Below are 14,440 nucleotides of genomic sequence, written 5' to 3' on the forward strand. Positions count from 1 at the left end.
CCAGCGCGCGCGTCGATCTCCGCGGCGCTCGGCCCCGCCCCCCTCCGAACTACATCAGCTGACCCGAACTTTTCTCACCCCATCAGAAGACACGGATCAACCTATGCGAACTCTTCTACGCTGTCCATTCAGGGTCCATGCTGCTGTCCTGTCCTCTGCTGGGGGCCTCGGGTGAGCGAGTAAACGGGCGCATCACTGACTTCATTTGGGTTCAAGCCTAGCTGCAGGTGAGTTTAGGAGGAACTAAATACTATTAGTTTAAATAGGTGAATATACACAAGCTAAACGATGGGTTTACAATAAAGATAATATTTAAAATATGAAATTATATTTAGCTGAAGTGGTATTCGTTTACTATTATGTTTGGAATTGGAGAGTTCAGATGCAAGAGCCTCAAAGTGCTGTCTGAAATGTTTTACATTTTATCAGGCTCCTATGTTTGTTTTCAGATATTTCACTTTGATGTCAATGGAATGAGCCTATACATTGCATTAAAGTTAATTAGTAAAACTTCACATATATGAGCCTGATAAAAATGCACTAATTTTAGAAAAAAACTAATAAACATCCAAAGCAACTTTGAGGCTTTTGCATCTGAGCTCTTCAATTATTTTAAAATAATTTTATAAATGAATCGGTTTAATTTAGTATGCAGAACATGTGGTGGGCGCAAAGTATATGGACAGTTTGTATAGTTAAACTGAAAAAATGCTTTATTTTATGACTATTAAGAGCGTATGATTTAAAATAAATATAGTTTAACTCATTTAAAAAAACTAAACATAATCTGAATATTGAGGTTCTGTCTTAATCTCCCTGTGTCTGTGCACCTCTGTCTTTCTCAGTTTCACATCCCTCAGTTCATGTTGGAGTGAGACTGAATTCTGTCTGAAATCTGTGAAGTGCTGAAGGATGATGCCCCGGACAGGCGTTGCTCTAGTTTTCCTCCTGCTGGCTGTGGTCAGAAGTGCAGGTAAAACTCACCTGAAAATGCCCAAGGGGTCACTCAGTCAGAATACAAAAGATGATAAAGCTGTGGGTTCAGCTGTTTCGGTACACTGCAGGTGAAAGAGAGAGCAGCCAGACACATTTCTCAAGGCTGCGTGTGAAAGCTTGCGTAGCTGTGTGGTGATTTTGTGCGAATGCATTAACAGTGTCCTGCGCCGTGTATGAAGGGAGTGTGAGTTTCATTTGCATCTCTGAGTTGGACGTAAACTGTTACGTTAAATATGCATGAGTAAGTATTAGCATGTGTGTGTGTTTTGGAGTACTGTGACGTACCAGGGTACAGTTTATGATATTGTATAAATACAATATTAATAATTACATATCATGGGACTGTAAGATTTAAAAACATAACATAAAAAACTAAATAAAAATATAAATATTAAATGAAAAATTATGTTGCTCTGACTGATAAGTTCCAAAATCACCAAAATTAATACATTTGGGTTAGTAATTAAGAGGGAAAAGTAAATCATGTTTTTATAGTACAATGACCTCTTTTATGTCAAAAGATGGAGGGAATTCTGGTTTCGAAGTTTGGGATCCCTTTAAGTCATCTCTGTGTGTATCAGTGTCCAGCAGAGAGCTGCAGTGCTCCATGTGGCCTGTGGGGGCGCTGCATCCAGTGCGGGCTCAACTGGAGCGCTTCGAGGCAGGACCAGGTTGTGCAGCCAGAGAGGGTGGAGCTAAAGAGACCCATGTGATTTCTGTGGGCAAAACCTCCAACAAACAAGTATGAGACATTGGTAAGCTGGTATTTTTCCAGTTGGTGTCCAGACGTCTCATTTGGGTGTCCTGTCCGCAGGTAACAGTAGTTTTAAGACCTTTGACCGTCTCTCTGCCCATCAACCGGCCGGTGATTCTGGTGCTGAGCTCCCTTCATGCTGTGCATTGGGTGTTGGAGAATGAAGGACTGTCGCACAACATCAACGTGCTGGTGCAGGTGTGTGATGCTGCTTATCATCCCACTGATCGATTTACTAATCTTACTATTTAACTTGTTTTTTAAAGGCAAAGTTCACCCCCAGATAAAAACTTGCTATAAAAATTTACTCCCGCTGAGGCATTTCAAGATGTAAATTAGTTTATTTGTTTGTGGGAATAGATTCTGAGAAATGTAGCATTATATCACATGCTCAGCAATACATCCTCTGCAGTGAATGGGTGCCGTCAAAATGAGAGTCCAAACAGCTGATTAAAAATAAATAAATAAAGATAATTTTAACTTCACTCCTGGTCAAAATACTAGTCCATAATCCATAATAATGCTTCCTCCAGTGGAAAAAGCCCATCCCCTGTTGTCCTCTCACATCAAATCAATTTCTACCCACATCTTGCAGATTTCTCTCCTGATTCAGATTAGATGATTTTTTTTCATATTTGTAGCGATAGCCAAAATAACATTGTATGGGTCAAAATTATCGATTTTTCTTTTATGCCAAAAATCATTAGGATATTAAGTAAAGATTATGTTCCATGAAGGTATTTTGTAAATTTTCTGCCTTAAATATATAAAAACTTAATTTTTGATTTAGTAATATGTATTGTTAAGAACATAATTTGGAAACCTTAAAGACGATTTTCTCAGTATTTCGATTTTTTTGCAACCTCAGATTCAAGATTTTCAAATAGTTGTATCTCGGCCAAATATTGTCTGATCCTAACAAACCATACATCAATGGAAATATTGTTTATTCAGCTTTCAAATGGTGTATAAATCATCTGAAATTATTTACATTTGTAACTTTGAAAAATGTACACTTAAAACTGGTTTTGTGGTCCAGGGTCACATATAATTAACTCAACAAACAAAATAACTGCTATTACAGACATTTGGGGGGTGGGAACACGGGATTAATGTCTTGAAAAGATAAAACTTCCATCCCGTTGCCTTGATTAGAGAAACATTTAATGCAGGCCTTCACCTGCTCTCCCAGGTGTCTCTCAACTCCACAGCCGTCTCTCCGAGTTTGTCCATCCGCGTGACACAGGTTCCATCTCTGCCACGACGTCCTCGGGTCCTTCTGCGCTGGGTCCTCCAGCGTCACGCCACCGTCTCGTCACTCACACACACTGTGCGCGCGAACCGTGTTTACCTCCATCTGGGAGAGGGTAAAAACACACACACATCCTTTTATTTCAATTGTCTGAAAATTGGGGTGTGCTTTATTTTGTCTTCATTTCCATTCTGTCTGGACTCCAGATGCCAGCATGCCGAGCGAGTGCCGCCTGCAGTCTCCGTTTCTGTCCCAAAACTATCTGGCCTCAGAGCTGCAGGAGCAGGAGATTCACGGCTGTGTCCCGTCAGACCAGCCATTGGAGACAGAGGTCCACATCATCCGCCTCTGGTCCTCAGGATCCGGCCTGTGCGGGTGAGTCAAGCTCAACAGTGAGTGCATCATCAAACTGAGACGAGAAGCAGAAACTGAGTGCATCAGGTTCATTAAGACTGACTGATTCAAGAGGGAATTTAAAAGAGTTTTCAAATTTCAGTTGTTACAGCCCTTATGATTATTACAAAGAAAGCCACTAAGTTAGAAATGAAAATTGAAGAAATGGAAACATTTCTTTAAACCCTTTACATAAACATACATAAAATGACGTATTTTTATGTAAAAATATACATGTAAAATTAACATAGTAATTTTTAAACTAGTTGACTTTCATGCACATCTCGTCAGTAAAGCCGGTTCTGTGATTAGTAGTAGATCTCAGCTCGTGCTTTCAGATGGAGCGGCATTTAATACACAGAGCCGTAGTTCATTGACAAGCTATGCAATATCACGTTCATAATCGCAGGCGAATCATTGCTGAATATCCTTTGTTTTGTAAACGAGGCACAGTGTCATGGAGAGTTAAGTAAATAAATGGATCACTTTATTTTAATCATGTTGTCAAAACCCATGATGATGTTACATAACAGTGGCCAATTACTGAGGAAGCCTTATATGGCACGCCCTTACAAACAGGATATTTTAGGGAGAGGTTTAGAAAGAGGGTTGACAATAATCATTTTTTCACATATTTATTTGTTTTTGTGCAAAAAACAAAAACAAAAAAATGAACATTAAAATAATACAAGAATTAATACAAAAATAATAATCAAGAGATGCATAAAATTCCATTAATAATAAATGTAATTAATAATAAAATAATTAATATTAATATTTAGATAAATTAATAAAATAACAATGTCATACAGATTTCAAACGGCTTTATATAAAAATTATGTAATTTTAGATTCAAATTTAAAAAATGTAATTTATATAAAATTAAGTCATAAAGGTTATAAAATAACAATAAAAGGTAAGGTAATTTATTAATTTATTAAACTTAAATAAAGATATATATCGAAAGGAAAATACGTGCATAAAGAGGACAATAAAACAATATTAAAAAAAGTTTTAATAAAATAATCCGTGTAAAACATTGCCTTTCGGTTCATTTTAATAAAAACACAAGTATAATTTTTCTATATTTAAACCCTCTGTTTCCCTACCAGGCCACCATAATAAGGCCATGTCTGGTTTCTTTTATTATTTAACAAATCTGAAAACTCATAATTGACAGCACACCACAGATACTGTGAAAAATGAAATATTGAATGTTAAAGTGTCCCTCTCTCACTCTCAGCTCTCTGCAGGTGGAGGTGTCTGTCTCTCTGCTGCCTCCAGTGGCTTGTTCAGCGTATCACATGATTGTACTGATCCTCAGCAGTGCGGTTCCAGTCAACTGGGCTCTGGTGGCTCCAGAGGTCAAAGGCCACGTCAGGGTCTATGTGAGTTACATTTGCATTTCTAACCTGTGTGCTTTTCTCAGCTATAAACAGTTGCGTCTCTCTCGTTCAGTCGTCCAACAGCGTTAGTCCGCCGTACCGAACTCAATCCCCTAGCCTCAGCGTGACCAGCACCGTGACCTCTGACCTCCTCAGCACCCCCGACCTTCTAGAATGGGCCAATCAGAACGGCTTTCCCAAAGTGACCTCGTACACTGAGGCTGATCTGGCCAATCGCTTCGTCGTCAAGCTAAGAGAAGGTGGAAAAGTTGATTTGTAACATTTTCTTGATTATTTGATTGAATTAAAAGGTTAGATTAAATCTATTTAATACTACACTTTCATGAACTATTGTTTAAAAAGCATTCAGTAGATTGAGATAGGATGTGATCTTAGAAGGCAGGGTTTGTGACCTGGCCGTCTCTGTGGTTCAGGAGGGTCAGACACTGAACTGAGGTCTTCAGACGGGCGGCAGGATGTCAGCAGCGAGGCGCTCAGCTGTCACTGTGAGAGCGGAGCTTTTACTGTAACTGTGGACACACAGATGCTACAGGTGACCAATAGACACACTGCCATACTACTGCTTTCATTATGCTTCTTAAAGTTAGCCTTTTTGTAGGTACATTTTCAAGTAAATGTGTTTGTGTATACATATCTCTTTGAAAGAAAGAAATAATTTTATTCATCAAAGCGGCATTAAATTTATCAGAAGTGACAGTTTTTCACAAGTCAAGTTATTTAAGTGTCATTGAGATGTAGTTTTGTTATCTTTTTATTCATATATTTATATATATATATATATATTTCTGCTCTCTTGTTCATTTTAATCAAAGTATAATTTCGCAATTGTATTTTTCTCATATCAAGCTATTTTGGAACTTTTTCATGTCCATATCGTTTTTATGAATTTTTATTAGTCTAAATGTTATGGAGCCCCCAAGGGCACATGTGCAAAAAAAAAAAAAAAAAAATGTTTTGCAAGCTCATGAGAATATTTTAGCTTCACTTCTGCCATCTAACAAAGAAGGGATGGAAAGATTCACTGATTCGCTCAATGCATCGGCATAAAACTTTACGATGCAATGCATCGGTTTAAAATGTGTGCATCAGCTATAAGTTAGCGTTTGTATAACGTTTCTAACATATTTGCATCAGTAAAAACTGATTTATTTATATATAATTACTAGTGAATGCGCTATACTTTTATTTGTTTAGAAAGTGACCAATAATCTGTGACCCATATTTTATATGTAGATTGATTTCTCCTCTCTAAACTGATTCTCAAGCACATTCTCTCATCACTGTTACTGCTGCGTGAATATGACATATCAGAACACAACGGAGACCTGGGAAAAGCTGAGATTAAAGTCCAAAACCTGATTTGAAATAATCTAAGAAATCATTCAGGGCTAAAGCGTTTCCATAAACCACAAATTAAGTTCACACAATCTATTCTTAAGCAGCCCTTAATGTCCATCATGGATCAAATCGATCCAGCATGGCAAACAGCGTATATATTTGTGCTGTTCAATGCTTTTGAGATGTTGTGTTTCCCTGTGTGCATAACTGACACGTCACAGGTATATATTTTCTTCATCTGTAAAAGTTAGAAAGTCATACATATAAATTTATCCGTCAGGAGTGGGAAATAGAATAGTAGCGTAAATAATTCTGGGTAAAATATAACTATTCTGCTAAAATATTTATTGCTGGAGAGTAAATGTGCCTTTTGTAGAATTTTTTACATACAAATAAGTGTATTTTTATGATATCAGTGACTGTAAAGAGACTATTGTAATTGGTAAATAAAATGTAAGCTAATAAAGTCCTAATTAGTAAGATACTATTAATGTGTGTTTCTTATAGCAGTTAAAATGTGGTCCTTTTTTTGTGTTATTTTTATTTAGTGATTTTATATAAGTCACTAGAGCGAGGCTGATCTGTGTTAAAATTGTTTTATGGAACCAAATCATTTTACAATGACTCAGACTAACGGAAATAAGCCTGGCTTTTTTAGTAAGCTTGCGTTAGAAGTCAGAAAATACTTCATTTATGATTGGCTGTCTGTCTGAATCAAAGAAATAAAACCAATCATATTTTTTCCACTGCATTGAATTGCTTTGTGTTGAATCGAATCCAAATCGGATCGCATTGCATCATAATGGGAGTGGATCATATCGCATCAATAGCCGCTACATGTATGTTTAATGTATCACATTGTTGGCTATGCATTGAGATGCGTATCGCATTTGCCTCAGTTATGAGATGTACATCCCTACAAAAAAGAAAAGATGAGCAGGGATCTGCATGAATGAGCATAATTGAGATCTATTTTAAACTTGGCCTTCAATATGAAAACATTGTTTCTGTTCTTGCATTCCGACACAGATAAATCATCACTGAGCAGCATAAGATTATTTATCTGTGTCGGAATGCAAGAACAGAAACAATGTTTTCATATTGAAGGCCAAATTTAAAACAGATCTCAATTAGGCTCATTCATGCACATCCACACACTTTTTTTTGTAAGATGGTAGAAGTGACACAAACTGTAATGCATGAGCTTGCAAAATGTTTCTCGTGTGCAAAAAAAAAAAAAAAAAAAAAACATTTTTGCAAATGTCCCTTTAGGGGCTCCATAAAATGTAATTATTTTAGCACATTTAAAGTTAAGCTAAATGAAAATAAATGTTGCAAAATCAATTTACAATTAAATACCTATTTTTTATGACTTTACTTTTAGTTAATTATAATATCGCTGCATTAAATGCATAAAAAATATTATACAAAAAACAATAGTTAAAATAAATGTTTTTTTTTTTTTTACTTTCTATTAATCAAAGAATTCTGGAAAATCAAATGTATCTCAGTTTCTGCAAAAAAATTAATAAATTATTCAACTGTTTTCAACATTGATAATAATCAGAAATGTTTCTTTAGCAGCAAATCAGTACATCAGAATGATTTCTGAAGGATCATGTGACTCTGAAGACTGGAGTAATGATGCTGACAATTCAGCTTTGATCACAGAAATGTTACACCATATTCACAGAACAGTTCCTTTAAATTGTAATAATATTTCAAAATATTAATACATTTCTGAAAAAATACAGTCTTGGTGAGCAGAAGAGACTTCTTTCACAAACAATACAAATCTTAACTTCAAATTCCTGAAAAGGTGTGTTACATTATTCAATGTTCTTCACATTGCAGAATGTGATGCACTGAATTGTTTATGTACACACAGACTTTTCCAGTGTCTGCAGTGACCCTGCGAGATCACAACTGCCACGGTGAATTTAATGGAAGCCATTTCCTGTTGCTTTTCCCGGTCATTTCCTGTGGGACGGAGGGAGAAATGGATAAAGTGAACAGAAGAGTTCATTACACAAATACAGTGAGAGGCGCATTATCCAACACAAGAAAAATAGTGGATATAATCAATGTACCTGATGCAATGTCTTGTTTTCAGCATAAAATTCTGTCATTTGGTTTAATTAAAAAAGAAAGAGTTCATTAAAGTTATTATAAAAGTAAAATGGCCCTGTGGTGCAGTAAATAAACCTGATCTGGGTCACACCGCCTCGCCATCACTGAAGATGATAAAATTGTCAGCTGTAACCACACACCAAAAACAGATGACCCGGGTCACACTGAACCAGATCCAGCTGAACAAACCATTATTAACAGCTTTGGTGATGGAGGCATCTTCAAAAGGCTCATTTCCTACTGCTATGTATTTGAACCGTATATTTAAGGTGTTCCTGTGGAAACGGAAACCATCCGAGGGTTTGAACAATGAGACAGATGTGGAGGTGTTGGACGAGACCAGTCTGATAGCCATTCATGTGAGTGCTACAAACCTTCAATGTGTACTCGCCAGCATCTGAACTGCTATGGGAACTGGATGCTCACATTTTACTGATTTGAAACGATATGTAACAATTCAGATTAAGTCTCTTATTGCATTTACTTGATCAACTATACATGAACAACAGTAAGTCAGCAAAGCTTGCACACAACAAATAGTAAAAAAAATCCAAATAATAGTCTTGTTAGTAATAGTTACTGGGGTGTTCTGGGAGATTGTTGCTATTTCGAAATCATTAACACTGAAATATTATAACAATTTAAAATAGCTGTCTTCTATCTGAAAATATTGTACAATGTAATGTATTCCTGTGATGCAAAGCTGGATTTTCAGCATCATTACTAAAGTATTCAGGGTCACGTGCAGTGTTGGGGAAAGTTACTTTTAAAATTAGTGCATTACAGTATTGCATTACTCCATACAAATGCAACTGACTGCTTTACTTAGTTGCTTTATGTGGAAAGTAATTCATTCATTTTGTATCACTGTATCACAATAAAATAAAATCTAACGGACCACAAACATTTCTTTTTTTCATGCTCCCTTTTCTTGTCTGGGTTCTCTGTGTTCAGATCAGCTGTGAATCGTCTCTGATGACTCCTGCGAGTCCAACAGCCACGGCTCCGTCCTCCAGGCCTGAGGAGGCGCTGCGCTTCAGTCCCTGGGTGCCGAGAGCCCACGCCGCTCCAGTGCTGTCCATGGAGCTGTTTGTCACCGAGGCCTACGAGAGGAGAGCCGTGGGGCCCTGCGTGATCACCGCGTACGACCGCGTCTATGTGCAGGTCAGCCTTATCTGTTGCACTCGTGCACTTGTCTCCTCTCTGGCATCTCGTGAAGGTCAGAGCGGATGATAGCACAACAGTGGAGTCCATAACATGATTAAAAGAGCTCAAGGACGTCAGACTCCTGTCGCCATATGGAGGTTTCATTAGTGTCTCAATCAAGGCCACAAATGGACATCATAACAAACTACACTTGCAGCTTTTCCATGTTTGGAGTGTGAATGAGAGAACTCATAATATATATATATATTACCCACAAATAACAGCAAATAAATCTAATATAAAAGAATAATAGCTCACAGTGAGAGCTTGTAAGCAACCTACACTTAGCAACAAACTGAACAAAAATCAATGCATAAGAATAGTACAGATAAAATCTAAAAATATAAATATTAGTGTTACGTTTAACCCCTTAACTGTCACTCACATTTTTGATCGTTGACTTTATAGTGCACGATCCAAACTTAAATTTTTATAATTCATGAATGAAAATATTTTGTAACATGATATTGATGTACCATTTACATGGTAATGCAATGTCTGATTTTAAAATGGGTTTTAAAGGATGAATTTTGAGATTTGAAGTTTTCAGTCGATATATAACTTCTGATGATTTCTAAAATGTGATAGAGAAAAAGGCAACAAAGAAGTCTTTTTTTTTTACACAAAGGTCAAAACTCCAGTTATAATTTAGATTTTTGAGGGTGCACTCTTGTCATAAATTAATTAATTACTTTTCCTACATAATTTTTTACAAAAAGCATTGGTAAAGTATATATTTGGGAGTCTTAGACCTTTCCAACGATATATAGTTTGTCAAGATTAGTAATATAGACTTGTAATATAGTGAAGTAAATGTAGGCGTAGACGGGTGACAGTTAACAGGTGGTATATATTTCATACATTTCTATTATTTTCATGTTGCTGTGTGTTTGCTAGGGTTTTATGGATGGTTGATATGCTGTTATTTCCGTGTTGTTTGCTGGTCTGTTTTGAGTGGTTGACTAAGGTCACTTGTCTCTGTTTCTGTGTGTCAGATCTCGGTGGGTTCTGGTGTTTCGGAGGCCGTGGAGGTCCAGTCGTGTCTGGTCTCTCCTCTCTCAGATCCACACGCTCACAGCGGCTGGTCCATCATCAGAGACTCCTGTCCATCTGACCCGTCCTTCAAACTGAGCCACAGAGAAGCCCAGGAATCCACAGACAGCACAGGACATGAGGAAGATGAGGAAGATGAGGGAGATGAGAAGACTGAAGGGAAAGATGACTGGAGACTGTCGCAGCCGCTCTCTCGCTGGAGACAGATGGCGAGCCGCCTTGGAGACGAGAGAGCCAGGCGAAATAATAAAGTCAAGAGACCCGACAGACTCGGCGCAAGGAGACCTGAAGAACGCAGACGGAGGAGACGTGAGGACGAACACGAGAGCGCACACACGCTACAGTTCAGTTTCATCCTGCGGCCTGTCTTTAATAACTCCATCCAGTTCCTGCACTGCCGACTGCGTCTGTGTGCGTCAGCTGAGGGGCCCTCGAGGGCCACCCCTCACATCTGCACAGACGGGCCTCAGATACCTGCTCTCACACACACCACTGCTTCTCAACAGGTAACGAACACTAGTGTGGGAAATTAGCTTTTTGAAACTTTGAATCGGTTGAATCAAAATCTGTTTCGCAAAATGGTTCACTATTTCGAAGCATTCATAAATGCATGCAGTGCATTATTAAAATGATTAAAACAAGACATTAAATAGACATGTCTTTCTGTTTCAGTGTTTTTCCTGATTGCAAATCATCAGTAAAGTCGGATTCATGATAAACGACTCTTATTACCCAAGTCAAGTTCATGAGTTATGACTCATCAGATAACTTGCTCTCTCTCTTATTAAATCATACCATTTTAAATGGATTCTAAATGCTTTAAAAGCATTTAAAGACACAATGCATAAACATTGCTTTGTCCTGTCACAATTTCCATACACTGTACTAAGTTGTGTTTGCCACAGAGGCAAACTCATGCACAGGGCTAATTATCAAAAGTACTAAATCAGAAGAAACGAACACTAATAACATAATTTACTAAACACATCTGTCAATATCTGCTAGTAAACATTTCATATATGTCTCTCTCTCTATCGTTCAGTGTGAGTACAGGAATCTCTCTCGGCCCGTGTTGGTCACGTATTCTGCTGGGTTTCTGGCTCCCCCTGCTGGTTTGTACACACCCTCGTTCTCAACTCTCATTCACGCAAAAGTTTTGCATTACTTTAACACTTAACTAATGTTTTATGTTTGTGTCTCTGTGTATGTGTTTATCAGGTAAACTTTCTCAAAAGCCTGCCGAGATGTCGAAACAGACTCCTGCACACAGCGGTGTGTTTTACCCATCATGACTCATTTTTGGTTAATAATTGCCATGCAAGGAAATTGAAAAGATAGTTCATCCAAAAATAAAAATTGTCATCATTAACTCACATTCTAGTTGTTCCAAATGTGTATGAGTTTCTTTTTTTTTGTGTTAAACATAAAATAAGATATTTTTAAGTAGTTGGTCCCCATTGACGTACATCCCAGTCAGCACACGTGATCGCTTGATCTGGAAAGCATCTGCTGTGTGCAAACATCTGACAGGTATCTTTAAGATGTCAGTTTTACATTCATTCTTCTATACCATAAACATTTTAAAGACATCTAATAAACCTATATATTTGACATCTGATAGAAAGCATCCTATAAACGAATTGCAGATGAGCAAATGCTCTAAAATAATACGTCTTGCAGATGTAAATGTAGACGTCAAATAGACATCTCTGTGATGTACGTGTGCTATCCGGGGGATAAACTGTGTTTATGATTACGATTTTAAAAATATTGAGAAATATAGCAGTGTTTTTGTACAGGTAAAGTCAACCCGATCTTACGGCAATTCGTACATATTTTACGAGGTGGCTTATTCGTACGAATTCGTACGACCATACTTTTTGCCAAATCGTACGGATTTTATGAGTTGCACAATTCGTATGAATTTGTACGAATGACCTACACCTAACCCCGCCCCTAAACCTAACCGTCACTGGGGTTTAGACAAATCGTATAAAATCGTACGAGTGAGGTCGTACAAATTCGTAGGAATAAGCCACCTCGTGAAATACATACGAATTGGTTGTGAGATAGCGTTGCGTAAAGTACAGGCCTTGCACAATCATAATTGTTAAAAATAAGGTGGAAACTGTTGTTTACCTGGTTTGTGTTTCAGAAACATACGAGAGTCCAGTGTTAATGGTGGTGTTCTCTGCGTTTGTTATGGGTTTGTGTCTGATGGGGGCGCTGTGGTGCATTTACAGTCACACAGGTACAAACACGTAGACCCTCGCGCAAAATTGTAATTTAACAGCATTTTTTTTCTTCATGACAGCTGGTTATTAACACATATTTTCCTGCTTGTCAGGGAGGCGTGATATGAGCCAGAGAGACGGTATTATAGAGACCACGCGACAGGACAGCGAAACCCGCCGACACTGAAGTAGCAAACTAGCGGTTTCCTCGAGGTGGACTAAAGATATCCCTGATAGCACACGTACATCAAGGAGGCGTCTGTCTGATGTCTGCAATTACATCTGCCAGACGTATTTTTAAAAAGCGTTTGCTCATCTACTCGTCTATGACATTTTCTATCAGATGTCAAATTGATGTCTGTTAGATGTCTTTAAGATCTTTGTGATTTCGAATGTATGTAAAACTGAGATCTTGCAGACATCTGTCAGATGTTCGCAGATGCTTTCCAGATCAAGTGATCTTTAACAGATGTACGTGTGCTATCTGAGATACGACCATCAAATTCGTAACGTGACCGAAAACGGTCAAACTTCATGTGCTTTCTTTAAGGCTGAATTTGTTTACCACTGTTCTGAGGTGCTTTTAACGTATTTTACTGGCTGCTTTTGTTGTGCTGCTAAATGTAACAGCATAAATTATGTAAAACTATTATAGATTTGTCCTTTAATGTTCGTAAATTTGTTTCAGTTTCAGTCCTTTAATTGTTCTTAATGTACTGTGTAGTAATCATGTTTTAAAGTGTCAGTATTTAATAAAGTTAGCCCAGACAGGCTGATGTGAAGGTTTGGAAAGGATCTTTTATTATGTAGGGTGAAGTCAGCAAAATCCGGACATCAGCTAAAATGGGACAAACAAGCTTATGGTGTTGTGCACTTTTTTTAGAAAAAAAAAAAAGATTAAAAATAATGGGTGGTCTTGAAATGTTGTAATAATAGTACTTAATCTGAATTCCAACATTTGATAAGTCAAAGCTAGATCATATGGGCGTGGTTAACACTCAGATGCTGGAAGGTCTGAGAATTAAGTGCCCCGTACATAGTTTAATTTGTATTACATGCATTCATGTGATCATTATATTTTATGCAGTGATGTACATGTTTCTTCATTCTATATTTTTTAAAACATTAAGTTTTGTTACCGTCCCAATTGACCTGAACATGTTAGATAAAATGAGACGGTAGCATTCAGCTAAAGGGGGACACCCTATAAATTAAAAGATAATACATTGCTTAATGTGAGAAATTATTTTGTTTTACAGAAAATGTCTCAAACTGTAGGCAGACGATTTTTATTATTATTATTAAGTTATGTGAATAAAAAGTGCCTGTAAACAAACACATGCCTGCTCTCACCCACTCTTACACACACACAACATAAACACACAAATATGAAAGCATGTGTCACACACACAACATAAACATGCAAATATGAAAGCATGTGTCACACACACAACATAAACACACAAATATGAAAGCATGTGTCACACACACAACATAAACATGCAAATATGAAAGCATGTGTCACACACACAACATAAACACACAAATATGAAAGCATGTGTCACACACACAACATGCAAATATGAAAGCATGTGTCACACACACAACATGCAAATATGAAAGCATGTGTCACACACACACTACATGCAAATATGAAAGAATGTGTCACACACACAAC

General features: G+C 37.4%; 1 protein-coding gene across 1 annotated transcript; it reads left to right on the forward strand.

Annotated features, from left to right (window-relative positions):
- Positions 1 to 85: 85 nt before the first annotated feature.
- On the forward strand, positions 86 to 13,639 carry engl (endoglin, like). The gene is made up of 17 exons (XM_059562447.1): positions 86 to 227; positions 846 to 973; positions 1,578 to 1,738; positions 1,811 to 1,948; positions 2,943 to 3,117; positions 3,209 to 3,377; positions 4,639 to 4,783; positions 4,854 to 5,040; positions 5,215 to 5,333; positions 8,028 to 8,177; positions 8,539 to 8,628; positions 9,224 to 9,433; positions 10,471 to 11,034; positions 11,571 to 11,640; positions 11,747 to 11,800; positions 12,684 to 12,779; positions 12,876 to 13,639. The coding sequence occupies exons 2-17, from the start codon at positions 913 to 915 to the stop codon at positions 12,947 to 12,949; spliced, it is 2,463 nt and encodes an 820-aa protein (XP_059418430.1). The 5' UTR covers positions 86 to 227; positions 846 to 912; the 3' UTR covers positions 12,950 to 13,639.
- Positions 13,640 to 14,440: the final 801 nt, after the last annotated feature.

Source organism: Carassius carassius, chromosome 1 (genome assembly GCF_963082965.1).
Source record: "Carassius carassius chromosome 1, fCarCar2.1, whole genome shotgun sequence".
Lineage (NCBI taxonomy): Eukaryota > Metazoa > Chordata > Actinopteri > Cypriniformes > Cyprinidae > Carassius > Carassius carassius.